At 34.3% G+C, this 21,796-nt stretch overlaps 1 protein-coding gene across 6 annotated transcripts in view; it reads left to right on the forward strand.

Moving 5' to 3' along the window:
- Positions 1-21,796, forward strand: part of LOC110450015 (transcription factor COE3-like) — a 65,028-nt gene that overhangs the window by 37,857 nt on the left and 5,375 nt on the right. For 4 of the 6 annotated variants that reach the window (XM_021497216.1, XM_021497217.1, XM_021497221.1 and 1 more), the window contains exons 7-14: positions 7,361-7,442; positions 10,761-10,881; positions 12,887-12,952; positions 13,337-13,467; positions 16,492-16,618; positions 20,111-20,199; positions 20,783-20,972; positions 21,205-21,339. In XM_021497216.1, the coding sequence (XP_021352891.1) occupies positions 7,361-7,442; positions 10,761-10,881; positions 12,887-12,952; positions 13,337-13,467; positions 16,492-16,618; positions 20,111-20,199; positions 20,783-20,972; positions 21,205-21,339 (941 nt within the window). The remainder of the gene's footprint in view (positions 1-7,360; positions 7,443-10,760; positions 10,882-12,886; positions 12,953-13,336; positions 13,468-16,491; positions 16,619-20,110; positions 20,200-20,782; positions 20,973-21,204; positions 21,340-21,796) is intronic. The other 2 variants (XM_021497218.1, XM_021497220.1) reach the window with 1 other exon arrangement.

The following is a 21,796-nucleotide window of genomic DNA, read 5'->3' on the forward strand; positions in this document are numbered from 1 at the left end:
GGCAGAAAATCATTCCTAAACTAGCTGCCAATTTTGCTTTTCGTCAGCTTCTGATAAACGACAATATTTAGAACCAAGTTTGAAAGAAGTAATATGTAATGGAAGGAAACGTCGTGTCGGTATTCGTCTTGGAGTTGGCTAACAATGTGAGCGGTTCGTACCGGACTAGGTTATACACAGACATTTAGAATGATGCGTCTGTGTAAACAGCAATATTACGGGTCAACGTTTCCGTTCTTGTGAAAAATGTAGAACTGAGAAAACTTAAATAGGTTTAATACACTATTTGCCAACAATATAAGACCTTTTAAATATTGGACTTTATAATATTTATTGTTATTCTAGCGAAGCAAATCAAATTGGATTCGTATATATCTATTTTCAAAGGCATCTGTGCTTTTCACTGTTGTATAATAATAAAGAAGTCTGTTATTAGAAAAGTGTGTTTAATGCCAAAATGTCAAAACTGTCGAACTAGAACAAATTAGGATGTTTTAACGAAAACATAACATATTCTATAGAATTAAACGAAGTTTTCTACTCGGCCCTCCTAGGTTTTACCGTAATTAAGTAAATCTGCTTCCATTAAAAATAAAAAAATAACAGCAAAATTATCAGTTAGGCAAAGTAGTCCAATTGTTTGAGGTGGGAGAGTATTCGATTTTTTAGAGTTCGATATTACAGATATACACATATCTACAGCTAATGAAAGTGAAGAAAGCTTATTTTATATTAAATAGTTCAAATGATAAAAACAAGTTTCTTTACTGCTTGGCTGTACTGTTTCTGTTTTAACTTTCGAATGACACGTCTATCACTGCATTAGGGTATAACAATACCCATACGTTAGTCGGGCAATATGACACACAGGCAAAGGATAAATTACTAAATGAGTTTCTTCTTTATTACAATATATCCATCGGGTATGTTCGTTTCATGCTTTTCGATTGAAAACAAATGATGATAGAGAATGGTAAAAACGTTTACCCTAAATTTCATACGAAGAAAATTCGTCCAGGGAATTTACTTAGTGGTACATCAGTCACGCTACTAGAATTACGATGAAATATTTCACACTGTGAGCAGACCTATGCCTATATTCATTTAGTATACTATATTATACTGAAATTGCGAAAAAATAATATCTATTTGAGAGAAAAAAAACATAGTATTTCTCTGAGGTTAAATCTATGGTTATTGTAATTTTGATTAAATATAAATAAAGATAAATGGTTTTGTTTCCCCATAAGAAACATTTCTGAGAATATAGTAAGCAAATATTGAAATACATTTGACATGATATACTTACTAGTTTGATTTTTCCCTATCTCTAAAAATTCATTAAAAAGTATCTTTCTGATTCATTGTTTCAATTTTATCGTATTATTGTTATTTTACTTTTGTCAACTGTGTTATACCCGACGGATCAACGCATTTATTTTGATTTAAAACTCGACAAAACCTCCATTACAAGCGTCCCGAGAGACCCCGACAGGTGGGATAATGCATTGTTACATAAACGGATCTGTATCACCCTGACGCTTGCACAAAGAGGAGTTACAGATTAGCGAAAATGATATGTTTGTTTAGGTATTCCATCATACGCATCCCATAGCGTTGTTCCCTTCAGGGAGTTCATTCATTCAATAGCCCTAATGGTAAATGAAAACATTTGTTCCGCGATTCACCCTAACACCTTTCGTTGGCGGTAACCATGACGGATAGCTCTCAGAGGATATAAACACTCGACCAGTTGTTGAGGTGGTGGAAGTAGTCCAAACAAACTCTCGTTTCCACACACTTGTTACACCAGCTGGAAACGCCATCATTAGCAGTTAGTTACTTAATTTACTTATTTTCGTAGCGTCATTGATAGCCATTCGCGAGGTGAGAGTTTGTGTCTACAAGTAACCGTTGTTTCCTTGACAGCATCTACATAACACGTGTCATCATATTCTCGCTGATTTCGAGATTGTTCGTGGTTTTGGCATTTATGACCCAAATCGACACGCTAGTAATTGTTTGTGTTTGTGCGTCAAGCAATTAATTTCTGTTATTATTTGAAAATGTTGTGAATAGTGTTACTTTAACAGCAATTAGAGGGTAATTCCCATTTTCATTGGGCGATATTTCCCGCCAAAGTTTATGTCACGTGGTTGCTTTAGTACTTATAAGGAAAAAAAATATTCAAGATATCAAAAAAATACCTCATACATTCGCTTGCTCTCTAGTGATACTATTTCTTGAAAATGTGTAAGAAAAAATGGACATGATATCAATGGATTAATCTAAATGACAACTTTTAAACAATTGAATTGTGAAATATATTCAGTCTGATATTGACTAGTCGTAATGTGACTTCGTGTCCGTTGCACTCTTTGACCAGTGGTCGTTGATTCCCCGTTAGAAGAATCATCATAATTCGTAGTAGATCATTTGGATGGTCAGCCAGTTGGCGTTCTTAGATCAATGGCCCAAGCACAAACTCAATTTAGGGGCTAATTGTTTAGGTGTGAAATTTTCTACCATTTGACTACATTAGAATCTATTGAAGACTCGAGTTAATAGACTTGACCCCTCTATCCTACTGGGTGATGTAATCAATTCCCCAGGGTGAAATTATTCATTTAAGGAATTTACATCATTGAGCCAATCAACCGATGCCCGAGTGTAGCATATCAAACGAAGCTGATTGCCCAGCATGAAATCGATACGTGACGTTCCGGATAATGAAGACCTGCTTCGGTTTAGTCAAGTACTTGACTTATGCTCGCTGTATCTTATTTTCGCGATGACAAATGTTGTCCGTCCATCTTTGATCATATCTCGAACAGATTGCTACCATTCACACATTTCAAATTTGGCTTCGTTTCTTTTTCTTATATTAAATATTTTTAAGTGTAGAGAATTTTATGAAACAATTAAAAGTATATTCTTGAAAAGTTTACATACATTTGTCTTTATATATATACATTCATTTGGTTTTCAAGCGGAAGCACATTATCTTTTAATTCTACACACAATCATTGATAATGTGCTTTTTTATATTAAAATGTGAAACGCAGTGCACGTGTTATCATTGAATGTATAAATTTTGTTTGAATATTAATATTTAATTTTTCATGGTTTTCTATCATTATTATGTTGTTGATTCAATATGGTCCAATAGGTTTTTATCAATGTATCTATCTATTTTTCTGTTAAAAAAGATGTGCTTCAATAATATTTCAAAAAAATCGATACGACCTCAGAAAAAAAAGGTAAGTCATTCTAGGAACTTTTTAGAGTTATATTATTTTTCTTTTATTATGCACAAATGAAAATAATACACATACATTGAATATGAGTTAAGGCATTCGCTACGCTTATCATCGAAATTGTGAAGTGTATTCATAAATATTTTGTTTTTCATAAGAGTAGATTATCATTCAATGAAACGAAGTCATCGCCCCTATTTTCGGCTAAATCTGAAATAACAGCAAGATGTCATCAGCTCATTTCATTTAGATAATATAAATTGAATGGAAACTCGTTAAAAGTCCTGTTCACATAATTATATACCTGTGATAATTATGATGCAATTAATATATTTTAACCATTACCAATTTTTCATTTCGGTAAAATGTTTACATGCCATCTCTGTTTTTCGCTAATATGTTGCTAATAGCTTGTTGTCTAATTTGGAGTCAGTTTTTTTATTTATAAGTGGGACAGCCCTCATACACGCATTGAGCGACATACCCGCCAATACACTTCCTCTTATTGCCGACAATCGATTTCACAACTAATTTAATAAACGAACGATGCCATCCGATCTATTTCCGGAATTACTTCAACAAAATATCATTAGTTGATTGTTAATGTTCGATGTTTCCGTTTTCTCACCGACCGGATTCTGATCCTGTTTTTCTATGCACCTCTCCTTTCACTGTGTTGATGGAGAAGGTTATTACAATATAGAAAATCGATGCAGAGTAACCACAGGTAAATTTATCCATAATCAAATATTTCCGTTAGCTCATGGCTTCTATTATAGCTGAATAACGCCGTATAATTGTATCTCTCTATCAGAACGGTTGACGGGACCTCAGTTCAATACGGGACTTTTGTAGTAAGGTTTTAATTCATTGTTGCGAGAGCTAGCCTGAGTCGGTATCATTATTTTATCTAGATTTGAGCGAGCGGTTTCTAGTTGCAGGACATTCATGTGTTAGATTTTAATTCATTTGTTAAGAGTCCCTTACAGAATCTGAATCACTTTCAGTATAGGCTGTCGTTGACATTCTTTGCCTTTGGAAAATAAATCGTCTGTTTCATATTATTTTGATTTTATCAGCCGTCCTGCTAATGGATCGTCGGCCATATTGGATAGCCATAAACACTATCGTTTGTGTAAGGTTACTGTCGGACAGAGCATGCACGGGGGCATTTACTGTCAAAATACAAACAACTTTTCAATTTTGTCATTTATGTTATTAAAATTGTGCCTTCCAACGATGTTATATTTATATCATAAATTGTATATATCTTACTGTGATCATATATGAGTTAATTCAATACTGGAAGTGATTTAACCGAAATATTGCATTTGGACCGGGTTTTTTAGATACCATTCAAGTTATACTGGTAATAACAAACGACAATCCCATAGTTATAAGTCAGGTTTAATAGGAAATGGCTAATGGAAATATACATACCAATCTAATTTGATATCAATGATTCAATGATTCAACCATGATGGGTACGCTTGTAGATTGCAATGCTGTCGTCGAAAAAAAAGTGAAATAGATTACGTTATAGCACATGGCCCTCTCGTTTTAAAACGTATTCACCTATCACATATACATTCAAAAATATAGTAACCCTTCCATTATCAACAATGAAATTAAAAACAATTTAGGTAGAAATATATCCTTTTCTTTAAAATTCCTAAAATAAATACTACTTCCGAATCTGTAAATAAACTAGAAAAACATTGATAGGGAGACAAGCTGGTCGCTTTTAGTTTGTTTGTATCGTTAGTGTATTATTTATGTATGTACTTTGTTGGCAACCAAAGGCCCCTAGACCTCGAAGCTTCCTTATTTATGTGTAAAGCCGAGAAATCACGAACATCGATGAAATATTCCTTCTCTTTATTTACCTACAAACATAACTACATATATAGAAAATATTTTAAAGTAAATGTCAAATAATATAAGTAATATGATTAGGACCTACATGCAAGCAAATAATTCTATCAAAATCATCACTATTTTATTTCTTCTACCACGAAATAATATGGACTTTTTATTTCAACAGCCTTGTCAGGTCTAATAATTGTAACAGTGAAAATAGTTTTAAGAAACTAATTAAAATGTTGCGGTCAAAATATTCTAATCAAAGTTCATTGAATTGTTGTCAATAAAAATGTGTTACAATCTTAGAAGATTAAATAATATTTCACATAAAAAATAGTATTAAATATTTATCGCAAAGTTTGAAGTCGAAGTTGTCCTAATAGTTATATGACAATATCATAATTTAAAGATATTAAACTGTTATCTCAAAGATAATTCGGCCGCAGTAAACTAAATATCAAAATCAAGGTTAATTAAGTCACCGTAGGCTAAATGGTGATCTCGAAACTAATGAAGTCATAATTGACTTAATGGTCATCTCAAAGCTAATGAAAGTATTATAGATAACATAGTCAAACTTTTGATATAAAAGCCAAAGAAATTATAATAGACTAAACAGGCTTAATACTGATATCAAAACAAATATAATTCTAATGGTCTAAATATTTATCTCGAAGTTAAAAAAATGAATAGGTTAAATAGTATATCAAAGTTAATTAAATAATAAAAGACAGAATTGGCTGAATATTGATATTAAAACTAGTGAAATTGTAATAGACTTAATAGTTATCCCACAACTATATCTTAATGAAATCTATGTAGGCTAAATCCATGATCTGCTTATGTAGTATTCAAACTCCAGCGTGACACCTCAGACAATATAATGTTAAATCATATCGACACTGGTACACATGATGTATAAACTATGGATTTAGTAACAACAGTAAAAATATCCTATCACGATGTTCCCCTTTGTATAAATCCCACTTAGGGCTAAGTTGATACATTATGGAATAACTAAATATAGTAACAAATGATGATGCTCTGTTTTCGAAACATTCAATCACATAAAGCTTGTCCCCCAGTGGTTCTCTAGGTAGATCTGTTTCAGAGATATTGACAAAGAATGTTAAATATCTAGTTTGTACATATTACCTTATTCATGCTGTCAGATGCTATGGTATGTTTGTTTTCGTTTTGGCTCTGACCTTTCCATAGATTGTATTGGAGTACTGTGATGGCGTCATAATTAGTCACGTGATATATTGATAATAGCATGTTGTAACTGACATGAAAGTGTCATCCATAGCTCAGATATAAAATTCCATAGCTCGTAATGCACAGATGTCAAATTCCAATATGGAGAAGAGCGTATGTAATATTCATTAATTTAGATAAAATCACACGCGTATTCACACACAACCGACGGTCGGGACCGCGGATGGGTATCGCAACAATAAAATCGTGGAATTACTACCAATCGAATTGGAGGAGAAAGGACACTGGGAGGTCGATATCATATCTATTAACGCGTGTTCTCAAACGACAAGAATTAAAAATGTATCTCTTGATATATAAACCTGACTTAATGTATCAATGAGGTTTTGTATTGATTCTAGACCGATGTTGACGGTGATCACCATAGACTCTCATTATTCAAAAAAAAAAATCAAATTGAAATCGATTTTTCGTAAAATCCATACATTTCATTAGGAATGATATTTACTATTATACAATTCTTTCATTGCGTCTTTGTATATGAACACAGTTCAAGTTAGCTTAGATTTTATTCTCGATTCATATTAGAGATTAAACAAGCAGTATTTAAAACAATAGAGAGAAGTGATAAGGTCATGTGTTTGACTTTTAATATATATTTAACATCTCCTGTCCTGCTTCTGTTTTATCTAACTGTTATCCCCTCACCTACAATTTGATAGCAAAGGAAACAGGTAGCTACCTTCAGATGTATTGCATGATTCAATATCTTAACACTATTTGAGTAGTTTTGGCCTTTGAAAAACTATCCCGTAAAAATTAGAAAGACAGAAAATAACATGGAAAATGATTTTTTATGAACTGTCTTTCAAAGTCTATAACAATAAAAGCTATTGGTAAACTCACGTTAAACGCATGTGCCAGACCGATATTTATCATTCATAGTCATTTACTGTTTATGTATGTAAACGTTTCTTTATCCATACCATCTCTAATTTTATGATTCTGTTTATGTTTTTCAGATTTTTCTTAAAGTTTTTCATGAAATGCAATCAAAATTGTCTAAAAAATGCCGGAAATCCACGGGACATGAGGCGCTTCCAGGTGAGTTTACATTTAAGTTACTTTACATCATTTTTGTAGCATTCATCTATACAAGTAGTGTAATGATGTTACATCACCTCTACGTGTTGCCTTAAGATTGTCTTTGTGAGTTCGTTGAAAAATACTTTTCAGAAATAAAACAAAAAAACTTTTCTGTACATTAATCCTAAACAAAAACATTTTTTTCAATTTGTTTAAAGTTGTTAAATCTTTTTCAAAATTCCCCTTCCCTGTTCCCCTGTTCACACTGATTCGATAGAAAAATGCGAGGAATTATGGGCCATCGATGGCGGAGATACCCCCAATAAACGTTGACCTTTTGGGGTCAGAAACTTCCTGGCCTTTGATCAATAATCCCATTCACTTCCGTTGCATTTTGTTGAAAGAAATATAGCGTACTATAAACAAATATATCTCTGACGTCATTATCTCGGCGAGATATCCCTGCCTAGTTGTGGAACGCTGACGTGATGAGACAAGGCAGTAGAGAGTCGGATTAATGTCAATGGCTGTTCCATTAGGGAGAAATGACAAGATTTGGGGGATTACGTTGAGTAGAATGTTATTAATACCGCACACGCGCGATGTGAAGTAAAGGCAGACGATTATACTCTCCTGTAATGGCGGTATTATTCCCATGTGGCGTATTCCCAACCGAAGTAGTCAGCATACTAAATGTATATTAAAAATGTCTTGACATATATGCACACTCTGTGATGTAAAGAAGCAAAAAGTCATACAAATATCGCCAATCTCCATATAATCCGATGCCCCGTTGCCATAGTGATATGTAAATGAACAGGAATTGTAATTAACTGAAAGACCTTTTCCAATGTAATGAGCCTGAAGTATTTCAGATCTTTTATACAAGAAAAAAAACCTGTCATCACATTTTTGTTGAAATTAATTATTTTTATGCTTGAATTAACGTAATCGTCCGAGGACTGAGAGTGGAGTCAATAAGGTCATGGTAGAGCTACCCTGTGTACAGTCACTTAAGGTAGATCAGAATGTACCGGGGACAAATAGGTGTATGGGAATTAATATTAATAGGTACTTTCTCTAATGGTTTTGCAATTTGAATCACATTTTGTTTGTTAATAATAATTATAACTAGAAACACGAATTTACCGTACCAAAGAATGGCAATCGTATCCGTTAGAAAACCGTCGGTAGCTCTAACGGTCATAGGACTGAAATTCTTATACAAGCTAGACTGACCCCCATCTCTAGAAGACAATAAGTATAAAGCTGAAATGGAGAAAATTTGGACTTTCAAAAAAAACTTGAAAACTGTTATTTTTGCGCTTGTTACAAACATTCTATCTAATTCGTTTCCCTCTCTTATGAAATATTTGAAAGAGACAAATCTTCAGACTCTTTTCATACGCTTTATACAATTTACAACTTGTGTAAGATTAATTGTTTTGTATTATTTTACATTGTATAAAGACAGGTATAATCACTACAATACTTACTGATAACGTAGCAAAGAACACGTGTCTAAATCAACCATCAAGAAATCAGTATCTGTGACCAGGCTAGTCAGGTGTTTAGGAATTTACATATACAGTTCATATGGAAATAAATAAAGTGACACCTTATTTGAAGTTAAATGTGTCTGTTCAGGTGTTTGTCTAGTTTCTAAAAATACACCCCTACTCGTTAATTTTACGTGAGCCTGTGCTCTTCCAATTGATTATGGGGTTAAACCAACTTCTGTTTTAACATTATTTCTGACCATTGTGAATGTCCATCGTTTTTGGCCCCTAGCACCACCGATATGTCCTAGACAGACAAAAAACGGTGTGGTACAGTGATGCTCATTTGTGGAGTACAGTATTTATTACAAAACTTTTCAGGTGCGATCGCGTGTGTGTTAGTTTAGTTTAAACATATTGTATTGCCAAGCAAATGGATTGGACACAAGTTATTAAACTTATATTAAGCCCTTTCCAAGCAAATTACAAGCATACTGTATATTTACAATATGACAAGATGGCAGACTTCATTAATATATATATATACACTATTTCATTTTTAAATGCTTTAATTTCTAAATTGAAACTAAAAGAGAGAGAGAGAGAGAGAGAGAGAGAGAGAGAGAGAGAGAGAGAGAGAGAGAGGGGGGGGGTTACCTCAATCTTATACAGAGTTGGGTGTAGACTGATAACCGACAGCAGTAAGTGTAGAACAATAGACACACACGATGTACATTTCTTACCAGTTGATTGCAGATCTGTGCGGTCCTCGTTGGATACCACGCGAGCTTTGTAAGGATGGATGTTAACGACATTTCATTATGGGTGCCGCTGGGGAACTCTTTCGTAGTTTGTCGGGAATAATTACATCGTTTGTATTTAAATGTCTAGGGTACGGAGAGCGATCTAAATGGTAGCATGCAAACAAATAAACAGCTTCATCGGGGCATTAGCACAATAGCGTTTAGCGTTAATGAGATGGTCGGGGGTTTACTCTACAAACAACGGCAACTTTTATTAAAGTCCCAGCGGAGACACAAACCTCCGATACAGGACGATCTCTAACACTATTTGTGTATACGACTCGGCAACAAATGTGCTGGCCGTGTACACAAACACATTAACAATTTTAAAAGACTTTTTAACTACCGGAATGATTTAACAGTTTATAGATGCTTTTCTCATTAAATGTTAACTTTAAAAAACGGGAAGATTTGTATTTTGATTTGATTTCGTAAAAAAAAGAGAGGAAATGTAATAATTAGTATCAAATAATATATTAAACACAGACACTATGAATACCAATATTAAGAATACTTTTATCACAAGTTGTATAGTCATTTTTTCATCCAAGAAGATTTAACGGTATAAAACATACTTATCCGATTTTAAGCTATTTAAATTATCAGGCAAACACTAGTTTGTTATAACCGTGTTTATGTCTATAATTTAGTATTTCTTAGTACATGTTTTTATATGCATATTCTAAACTTCGCAAGTATTTGTATGTGGTTATATTGATCAACAATGATCTGTAGTGTCTAAGAAAGGTCTTTTATTATTTGAGACACTGAAAGCAATCTTTTAATTCAAAATCAGGACACCATGACGACCGTACACATTTTACAGCGTAGATTGAAGTTTTCCCGAGAGTCAACCCTGGCTAAATAGTTAGCTGGTCAATGGGACAAAGAAAACCCCTGATACTTGGAATAGATTCTTCGGTAGCAAATCTCTATAAATGCAGGGAAGGCCTGTTTGTTACTATCAAGAAAAGGAAAATTATAGACATGCACACTTGATCTATCTTCATTTATAAAATTTTACCTTATTGCAGGTGGCCGTTTGTTCCACGATGTCGGTTGAGGGTCCCCTGTTAGCTGTTTCAGATAACATGTTTGTGCACAACAACTCTAAACACGGCCGGCGAGCTAGACGGCTAGACCCAACGGAAGGAGGTATGCCACTAGATAGTAGTTTCCTTCCTAGTACGAAAGTCAGTGTTACTTAGTACAACAGCGTAAAGACAATTGTCATTCTAATCTTGAAAATGCTCTGTCTTGTCCATTTCTTATAACACCACAGCACAAAACGAAGTAATGAACTTGAATCAAAATATTTATTCCGCTTGTTTTATGGAAATGGTGAGCTGATAATTGTTTACTCTGTTGAAATAATTCACTGACTGACTACCTTTGTAATTGTTTTCTAGTTCCATGTTTATTTACTAGTTAGTTTTGTTTATATTCTGTTGGTTTTTTTTTGTTTTTTTTTATTTCTTATGTTTTGTTGCATTTATTATTTTTTTGTAATCTTATAACTGTTGTGGTAAACTTGACTATGGATGTGAGACCATACGAACATCTGACAGACAGAACTGCATCGTCCGTTATGCTTTTTCATTGAATTCGTACATATATTTATTAACCTTGTGCGGAAACTACCTTAAATTCGGAATGCGTCCATTCCTGTTGGGTCGTTTGCACAGATCTAACGTATCCCATTTCACGCCAGCATGGTAAATATAACAGTTTTTGTACAGTCCACCCCAATAGTTATAAAAATACTATTTTAGGATGTTACCCCGCTGGTAGTGTTCCTCTTGGCTTGCATTAATTAGAGCCCTTGTCTCCTTTAACCGGCACTCTTGTTGGAATCTTTATGCAAGAAATCTATTGAACGTTTGATGAGAGCCGATTTCATTTTCATCCACTGTCGATTGTCACCTCTCACTGGGGTCAGATTACCTAAAGACAATCATTCACTGATGGAAGATTATAACTTTAATTAGAATGACAAAGAAAAGCGTTTGAGTGACTGTTGTTGGCCAGCTGTCTGCTATTTGATTGTACCGGCCCATCTGGCTTGGCCCGACCCAAACATCTGTGGCGCGAAAGGCACTTCCTGTGGGTAGAAGATGAGCGAGCACGTCCATGTTTTGCTATAGCCGGACGTTTTAAATATTGTTTTGTGGCCTATATATATAAGTGCACTTTTTGTAAACAAAAATCTTGAAAAAAACTTAAACAAATCTAAATAAAAAATTATCCTGATTTATATTACATTGTTATTTCAGTGTTAATTTGCGTTGTCAGTCGACTGAGAAATTTTACCTTATTTTAAATAATAATATTTTTGTTATTTATAGTTTAAAAAGTATGACTTGAATGGGCTATGCAACTGCTTTCAAGACACTGGCATAAGATCTATAAATATCACCACAGTGTCCGCTATATACATTCTCACTCTTGTTAAAATCGATATAATAGATGAAAGCAAGAAGAGTGTTTGTAAAAAAGATCGCGAAGGATTAAAATTATTTTGGTGAAAAAACCAGAGATCGTGCACGAATTTAAATAAGATATATTAAGTTGAATAACCATTATTTTGAGATGAAGCAAGGTCTCGTTCTGATAACATCTCGTATTATTTTGAGCTGCGTCCTTTGAACTATGTTATCCGTCTAATAGATTATTCGGCGTCTCTGATATTCCTGTCCGAACCCTGGTCCTAATTTGTCACTAATTGGTAAGTTTTCAAACACTAGAGTTCGATCAAATTGTTTGAAATTGACATAACGGCCCGGTTAAGCACTGGCCATAGGCAGTCGACACATAAAAGATATGTTTTCTTTGTGCTTTTACATCTTGCTTTTTTAAGCTTTTCTGTGTTTTTGGTTCAATTTGATTTTCTTGTTGATGTTGCCACATAACTTTATTATTCGGATAGGTTCAACAAAGAATTTGTGATAATTACATACAAGATGACTTTTTTCTTGAATTAGGTTTTGGGAAAAGCGCAGTTTATAGATATAAAATTCATTAATGAACGCTGACAATTTAGTCATAATGTGATATGTTCTCTATGAAATGTATCGTGATGGAATTCCAGAATACTTAATAGTTCGTTAAAAACTTCCTACTTTTATCTTAACTTAACAAAGAATTCCCCCATTCTTCATAGATGCTTGGTTTCTGGCAGACTCTTATGGCAGATTCTCTAAGTATCCCCGGGACACAGCCATTCTTAGTAAGTAATATTTTACGTATTTTGATTGGTTGATTATTATCCAACCAAAACTAAGCACATGTGTGTAACAATTACCGGACATTTCATCATTAGTACAACCAGAATATCTTGAATTTAGAATAGAATTTTCTAAAAGATTATATTCATTTATATATCCAATTGATTGCTTCATTTTTTCTTCTTTATTTAATTTTTCATTTCTTCTTTTGTTTTTCTTTGCCATTATTACCTTTCAACTTTGTAGCTTTCTTTCACTCACCTTCTAAATTTGATAGCTCTCACAATTAGAATAAACATTTATTATCTTTTAGGATGAATTTTATGAATGATGTTGCCCCCAAGTAAATTGATAGTTATCAGTGGGTGTTTACATTCTGCTTACAGCGACACCTTGTATCAAAGCCATCTGTCCCAGTGAAGGATGGACAACAGGAGGGACAACCGTCATCATAATAGGAGACAACTTTTTCGACGGCCTTCAGGTGGTGTTTGGGACCATGCTTGTTTGGAGCGAGGTAAGGGTCTTGATTTTGTGCAATTGTGTCCCCTTATAACCCGAGGTCCTCCCCATCCGATCCTGACATTGTGTGCATTAAAGGAGAAAAAATCATTTTAAAATATAAATTTGAATTTAAGTTCAATTTCATTAAATGAAAAATGTCAAGTGTCAAAATATTTTACATAATTTTATATTAAACTGTATTAATTAGGACATTTCTTTTTTACGTAATATTCTAATTTACCTGTGACTGTGTAGATGATTAAGGTGCCTTTGTAATGCTGGCTGGATTTAATTGTAATGGCAATACAAACCGACCCACCGCATACAGATCTAATTTCTGATTTTCCGGCCTATTTAGTCTTGGATCTAAGCACTTCTTTTATGCAGGAGGATTGGTGATAAACAATGAAATTCACCCATTAGAGGAAAACCGGCAAATCTATTACTGGTAACTCAAACATTCAAACCCAGTAATGGAAGAGAAAATTAATTTTTGATGCGCAACAAAAGAAGTCTAGCTTAGCCTCGGATCGAACCTTATCAAACGAATAATCCAGCATGCAAGCCGGTATAATAGACCCACAACAGTAGTGAGTGCTGACGGTGGTGCTGATAGTTGAGGCCAAATCAAAGTATTCCGTGTTTCATATGCCTCTTTGGCGGATAGTTAAGGTTTCTCGAATAATTAGAAAGCTACTGACCAAAACAGATTTTGTTTGATATTTACTTTTTTTTTTACTACTTAACGGATTTATGTTTGTAGCCATTTCTCATTCGAGTGTTTGGATGGTTTACATCACCATACTAAAACCAAAATGTGTACGTGTCAACCCTTGAAATTTGAAGAGACGGAAAACAAAGAAAACCGAACACGTTGCCTAAAAAGTTGCCTTTGAATTGTGATATTTACCGGCCACTCTGTTTTGTATATATCGGTTTTTTACGCCCCTTTCATATCAATAGCAGGATCTGGTATTGAAATGCAAGAACGATTCGTCCATAAAGTGGGGTTTCTTTGCCTGCCCTGCGATCCGTTAATAATTCACTGTTTTCAGTTAAGCTAGGATAGAGACAAGTGCAAACATAATTCATAGGAAACTGATTTCAAGTCTTGTTTCCGAAAATACTTTGTAAGCTTGCATTACTACGTCCGGTTTAGAATTCTTTTCCATACCTTTTAACAAGAGACGGACTATTTAAAAGGATGTCATTTCGTATGCAAATATAGGCGATGAATTCACTGAAACGGAACACGCGCACGTGCTATTGTTTACCGTTGTGCGTCTGTGTGGGGCGTTATCAGGCGGACAAGTGATCGACACATTCTATGAATGTTTTATACAACCCCGTACCTAGCCTGTCCCCACAACTAGTCTGGATAATTAGGACAGAATTAGGACCGGGAATGTGTCACTTCAACATAATGGCTTCTTAATATAGCATCCAGTATATTTTTACAAATATATAATGGCACCTGCTGAGTTCAGACAATAGTACACATAAATACATTAATTGTATATATAAATACATATCTAGTCTATATTCATAGTATATGCATACATTATTCTGAGACCTCATTTCATTTGTTGTCAAGAAGTGTATCTCTTCGAATAATTAGGGGTTTTAGACACTGTCAAATTTTGGCTTAGTCACATATTAATTGGTGTTCTTGTGTAGTTAAAGTCTGTATCTAATGTAAAACCATCCATACGAGTTACTATAAATAACACGAATCAAAATTCTTGTGAAATCAGTCGAAGCCTAATTGAAAAAAATAAAGATTGGCAAATTAATCGTGCTTTACATTATAACAAGCTTCGTTTTTGTCAGTGTGATTACGGCGCATGTGAAGTTTTGCATTTTGACTTTAATGTTTGACAAAAGTCAAAGTTCGTGATACATTTACTCCTTTAATGGCAATGTAGCATACGATGGACGTTGGTCTAGGGGTAATATGATAGGTTTGCAAGTGTTAGAGCATGCATATAAAAAAGGAGAATGAACTGACAATACTTGATAAATTTTGATAAATAACATTTCAGTAGTTACACAATTGTCCTTCTACTATGCATCATCTATAAATGGCGTTTGACATTTACGTTATCTCCAGATCATATAAAACATCATTCTCTTACCATAGAGTGAAGGTCGGGAACATAAATATCCCGTCTAATTGTAAAGCATTAGGAGAAAGCGTCGCGGCCTACTACTGAAATACATTCTAATTACTATTTCAATTGCCTGACTGGGTTTGGTACATGTTTCAGTTAACCTGGAGATATGCATCGACGTTGTCAGCGCATCACTTCTCACGAAGTATTCAAATCTACACGTCGGGATATTTATAGCTTTCACTGTTGAAATGAGCGGCAAACATGCCTTAACTTTCATGTCTGTGTCCACCGGGACTATTTGTTCCAACCTAATCTTCCTAGCCGATTATGTGATGTTTACTGTACGTCTATGTGTTATAAACCAACTGCATTACGTGTATCATAACTACTACAGATTTATCAATAATGTTATGCGTCAGAATAGTACGAATATAATATAGGAACATCTCAGTTTAAATATTGCACTAAAGTGCATGGAGAATTTCCAGCAATTGTGATTCCTCTTGTAATATACACTGACAATCACCAATGCACAGTCACTCATTTGTTCCTGAGCGCGATGAGACCTGTTTATTTGTGAACTATCTGCACTCCTATTTGAGATTAACTCCCTTATCTTATGACAATTCTTTGATATCTGATGAAAATTATATTATAGTATTTTCGCAACTTTACTGTTTTAAGGTTTATAGCAATCGATGACTTCGAAAATGTCACGTTTGCTAATAGAAGATTTAATATAACTTTCAACAACATTTTCACAGATTGTTACGAATGTTGTCGTTGAATATAGTCTTAGTCTGTAGGATTCTTTTCAAAATAATAATAAAAAATCGACATTGTTTTGTTTCCAGCCTCGTTTTGATATATTTCTCGGCATTCATCGTTTTCAATGTCACATGATATGTGTTTGTTTGTTTCAGTTGATAACGTCCCACGCTATCCGTGTACAGACACCTCCTAGACACATACCTGGGGTCGTGGAAGTTACCCTGTCCTACAAATCTAAACAGTTCTGTAAAGGCGCACCAGGACGCTTTGTCTACACAAGTAAGTACCACAATTATAACAAATACAGTACTCTTAATGCTTTTTTAGTATTTCTTCAACGTCTTTTGTACTACGTTAGTATTAGCGTCGGGCGCTTTGTTTACACAAGTGAGTACCACAGATACACCAATAGAGTACTCGTAATGATACGTTAGTATTAGCGTCGGGCGCTTTGTTTACACAAGTAAGTACCACAGATACACCAATAGAGTACTCGTAATGCAATCTTAGTAGCAATTGTGTACTACAAAAGCGTGTCGGCGCGCTTGGTACTTTCATCAACAGGATACGAAAAGTAAAATGTCTACTGCATCCGTACCTACAAAGTGACGAATTTAGTTAAAAGTCCATCTCTTTAACGACATTTATTTATGTTTGATCTTCATTGCTGTAAATAACAACGCTACTATCTTTCTATTCGTAAACAAAAGTTTCATTCTGTTTTAATACGATAAACAACTCATTTAATTATTTTATCAACATGGTAGAGAAATAATAATAGTCTTTATTTATACGTGATGACGAAGTAGAATGAACCATGTGATCGGTTGATAGCTGATCGCAGCGACTTCTTCGTGTGAGGAGACTAATGTTAGACCTTTGCAGTTACGAGTTTTTTTTTAATGTGGGGCTCTCGCAGTGTGTGTTTTCATCAATGTACTCGGATTTGGGACATGAAAGATAGAAACATTCTATCCTTTCTACCATTCTCCTAATTTACACTATGATTTAACCTGGGGGGTTTTATTGGTCCTTTTGACATTTTTTGGTTAGCCGTTAGTCACTCAATTAACTAATCAGATTCAAATAGTTCTTTAAAGTTGTATATTGCATAACCAAACGGGCATAACAATTCGTTATATTGTTAGTAATCATTTATATGACATCAACAAAGTAGTGCATATCACAGTCTGTGCGTTAACATTAGAAAATTCCGTTTCGTCCATAGCAATAAATAAGATTAATGGAATGGGCTTTTAAAATGTAAAGAACTGCACTTGAGTTTTCTTTTGAGACATTAAGGATATGTTACGCCTGCTCCAGATCCATAACGTCATAAATCATCCGATTTCACGGTTATACTGCAGACCGTTCTTCAGCATGCGTCACGGTACTATCCTCACAAAAGTTTATTTCACATAATGCAATTAACATTAGTGATTAAAAACCGCAAAAGAATACATTTTCCAGAGATGATAACATAAATTTGATCCATCGTTAGAAACATAACACTACAGACATCCACTTTTAGTACTACCATGTTATGCAATTCATAATTGTTCAAAAGAATAGGTCAAAATGTCGGTGACACATTCAGGGCCGAATTCAATCCCTTGATTTGATTGGCTATCGCTTTTTACAGTTTTCTATGTGACATATGGGCTTATTAATTCGCTGTCAAATAGAGAACAATCGACTATATTTCTATGACATCTGTATCTTTCGGTGCTGCAAAATTCCATCCATCACAATGACGTGCGCAATGAGAAACTGGCTCTTCCTAACGTTCAATGAATGGCTACATCGCGACATGATATTAACACGAATGTCAGTGGCGAACGATGATTTTCTAATTCCTGTAGCGGTAATGGCAGAGCTTGCAGTATTAACGCCTGACGAACAAGCTCAAAGGTTCCAGGAGCTTTCATTACTTCAATAAAACTCAGCATCTCGCAACGAGACACCACCGAGTATGGGGCAAATTACTTCCCTCTCTTTAATTATACGGCGGACTGATACGCGCGTGAATCCCGATAATATATTGTCGTGTTACAGTGTTGATGAATATCAATATAACATTCATCTCGGTCCAAAGCAAGGTGCTAAAAGCCGTAATTATCTTTCAGGCGAAAATGAAACATATTTGTGATCGAGTATGATTTTTATTGCATGATTGAAGCATCATTTGTTCCCAAGGTTTATGACAGACGAGATGAAAAATGAGATTAGAATGTTGTCTATTTAGAATATTGATTTATCCGGCCATGGAAGGAATCTTATAAAAAAAGAAAAGAATGGACTATCAAAGAAATGATGTATGCCAATGAGGCGATTAAGGTGCAGTAAACAATGCTTTGATTATCCCCCCTTTTCGATGTGGAGTTATTATCTAGAACTATTTATTCTAGTTATCATATGAAGGCATCTACTGTCAACACTTGCGTTATTTAACTGGCGTCACATCCCGACACGTTCCGATGGTCTAGCGGTATTGTACGGGCGTTGAAGAGTTACTCTTGTCAGTCGGCAATCTGATACGGACCATAACCGTAGATTTATTGTTGAGATAGAACAAAATATACTTTAAATGTCTTCTATTCTGCTTCATTAAATAAACTATGACCAGTTTTAGTGGACACCTTTTATTTTGAGGAACAGATGAATGACACATTACTTTATCATTGATCAAGTGAATACACATTCAAGGCTCGTTGAATTGCTATATATAAGGTCATGTGACACATGTGCACGTGTAGAACAATTATATACTTGTAATTTTAAATTTTAACACGATATATTTTTATATATAAATATGTATATATAATAAAAAAACGGAGACTACATTTCGCTAGCGCTTTCGTCTATCTTGGTACTCTTCCTGCGATTCAAACGTATTTGTGACGTCAAAAATGGAGTACACAAACCTTCGCAAAAATAATGACGTCATAAACAAAGTACATATAATGCGGACGTCATGAAATTGCGACGTCTTTAAATGATTACATGAATGTTCTAACGTTAAATGCGTCAATGAAATATATGGAAAAAGAAACGAAATATAATATAAATGCTCAAATGAATGCATTGGTCAAGAACAAACGCTAAAAATATATGATAGTAAAAAACAATCTCAAAGCATGTTTTGTATGTTTTGTACGGAGAGCTCGGCACGGTAGTCGAACGATTATATGACGGGGGGGGGGGTCAAATCCTTTACTCCCTATTCTGTATAGAGATGTACGCTCTGCAATCGAGAAATTTCATCAAACAAATCACATACATATAGATCAGTTATCATATAATTCTTGCACAAAACACATATCAATGTCATTTGTTGAAAATGCAATGAGTTTCAAATAATTTCACATGTCGAATGTTTTGGTTAGATTAATGCATTTTAACCGGTACTCATTCCAATTTGATAAGAATGCTTTATATCTTGTCTTCAGAATAAAATAGCATTTCGTTCCAGCGATCTGTTACTTCGATACTGCAAAATTCTTGGTTTAAAATAATCTGAAAATCGAACCAAGTTTCATTTTTTATTTAATGGTCGTGAACTCCATTTGAGACAAGCAATTTACTGTTTGACAAAACAGTGAAATGACTTTGAATTTATTTTTTATTTCATTATATTATGTTTGCTATCTAAGAAATCTGTTTCAAAAACGTACGAACTGTTTTATTTATAAACTGTAATTTTCTATTGATATCAATATATTGGCGTTGAAAAATAATTTAAACTAATGTGTAATTTCTTATTTACTCCAGCTCTCGCTGATCCCACCATAGATTACGGCTTCCAAAGATTGATGAAACTGGTCCCAAGACATCCGGGCGACCCTGAAAGGCTTCCTAAGGTAATAAAATAGTTTTCTTCTTTGTCATCGACCTTTAAAACATCAACACTACAATAAGAACTATTTTATATCATATACTCTCTGGTATGTCATTTGATAGATGTGCCTTTTCTCACTTACTCTTGACGATCATTATTGATAATTGGCTCGTACAATATTCGTTATGTTTAACAAAATGAAAAAGACTACTATCTATGTTATTTCTTAAGCTTGGCAAAGCAGCATTGTGAACTTCAATGTTATTTTCGATAGGAATATAATAAAAGTTGGTTAAAGTGTGCTTGATAAAGTGAGCAACTGAAGAAATGATAGACACGGTGATTGCGTATGATAGTTCAAACTAAATGGATAGAAGAAGAAACACACAAACCTAGAACATGAAAGTTTATGACCAATCATTGTTGAATTAGTTTACTTTGTAATCACTTCGATTTTTTCATTATTTCAAGATATTTGTATACGGTTTGTCTGAAAGAAGTATGCTTAAGTTATTAAATCCTTACCGTAGCAAATATTATTTTAAATGTATTTTTTAATTATTATTATAATTGTTGTTAAATCGTATTATACTCTATATTCACAGGAGATAATTCTGAAGCGAGCTGCAGACTTAGCTGAGGCATTGTACAGTATGCCACGAAACCACAACCAACTTTCACTTCCGCCTCCCCGCTCCCCGGCCATGAATAATGGCTCACCTATGTCCAGTTTTAATTCATACGCCGGTCAGCTAGCGGTCAGTGTACAAGATACCAATGGCCAATGGGAAGAAGGTAAGCATTTGATTAAAAAATATAACGCAACTTTGCGAACACAATTAGTAAGCGTCGCACTGAATTCAAACGTACTATCAGATACATCCAACACAACTTGAATTGAAAAAGGAAATTAGGACATGTTTTTACGATTGACCGCAATTCTCTGTTTCGAAACGGCATTTCTCCTTTTAATACAAAATTGATTTATGTATGCTTGCAAGTAAGTGGTTTTATTCAATATTGCCAGGTTACACAAGAGGCCAAGCGTCAAGCGTTTCTCCGAGAGGATACGGCTCAAACGGTTCCACGCCCCATAGCAACGGAAGTAGTTATAGCTCAACAGCCATGAATGGCTACCACAGTGGAAGTCTGGGAAATATGGGTAAGCATGAACCCATTGTTTTTACCTTTTGATGTCTAGAAAGTCATTGAATGGGGTGCTTTGAGGGGGCTGGGTCTCTGTCCATCATTTAACATTTTACATGCTTTACTCGAAAAAGAAGTGTTTTTTTTTAAAGTTAGTAGTTTTTTCTATAAACTGCTTGAGGCACGATTCCCCCCATTTTAAATGAATGCCCATCTAACAATTAGAAGTGTTCAAAGCATGATTACTCTAATGAAAAATTAACACTTTTATAATTGTATAAATGCGTTAATTTTGTAATAATTATTACATGTTTATGGATTTCTTTGTGGCAAGAAATATGAAAATATCCACATATTTCCAATCAATATTACTTAAATCTTGTAGGGTTTTATAACTGGGCAGGTTAAGAAATTGTTAACATTTAATTTAATTTGCAGACAAACAATGTTTTCGGGGGAAATTGGTGCAACTA

Source organism: Mizuhopecten yessoensis, unplaced genomic scaffold (assembly GCF_002113885.1).
Source record: "Mizuhopecten yessoensis strain PY_sf001 unplaced genomic scaffold, ASM211388v2 scaffold4899, whole genome shotgun sequence".
Classification (NCBI taxonomy): Eukaryota; Metazoa; Mollusca; class Bivalvia; order Pectinida; family Pectinidae; genus Mizuhopecten; species Mizuhopecten yessoensis.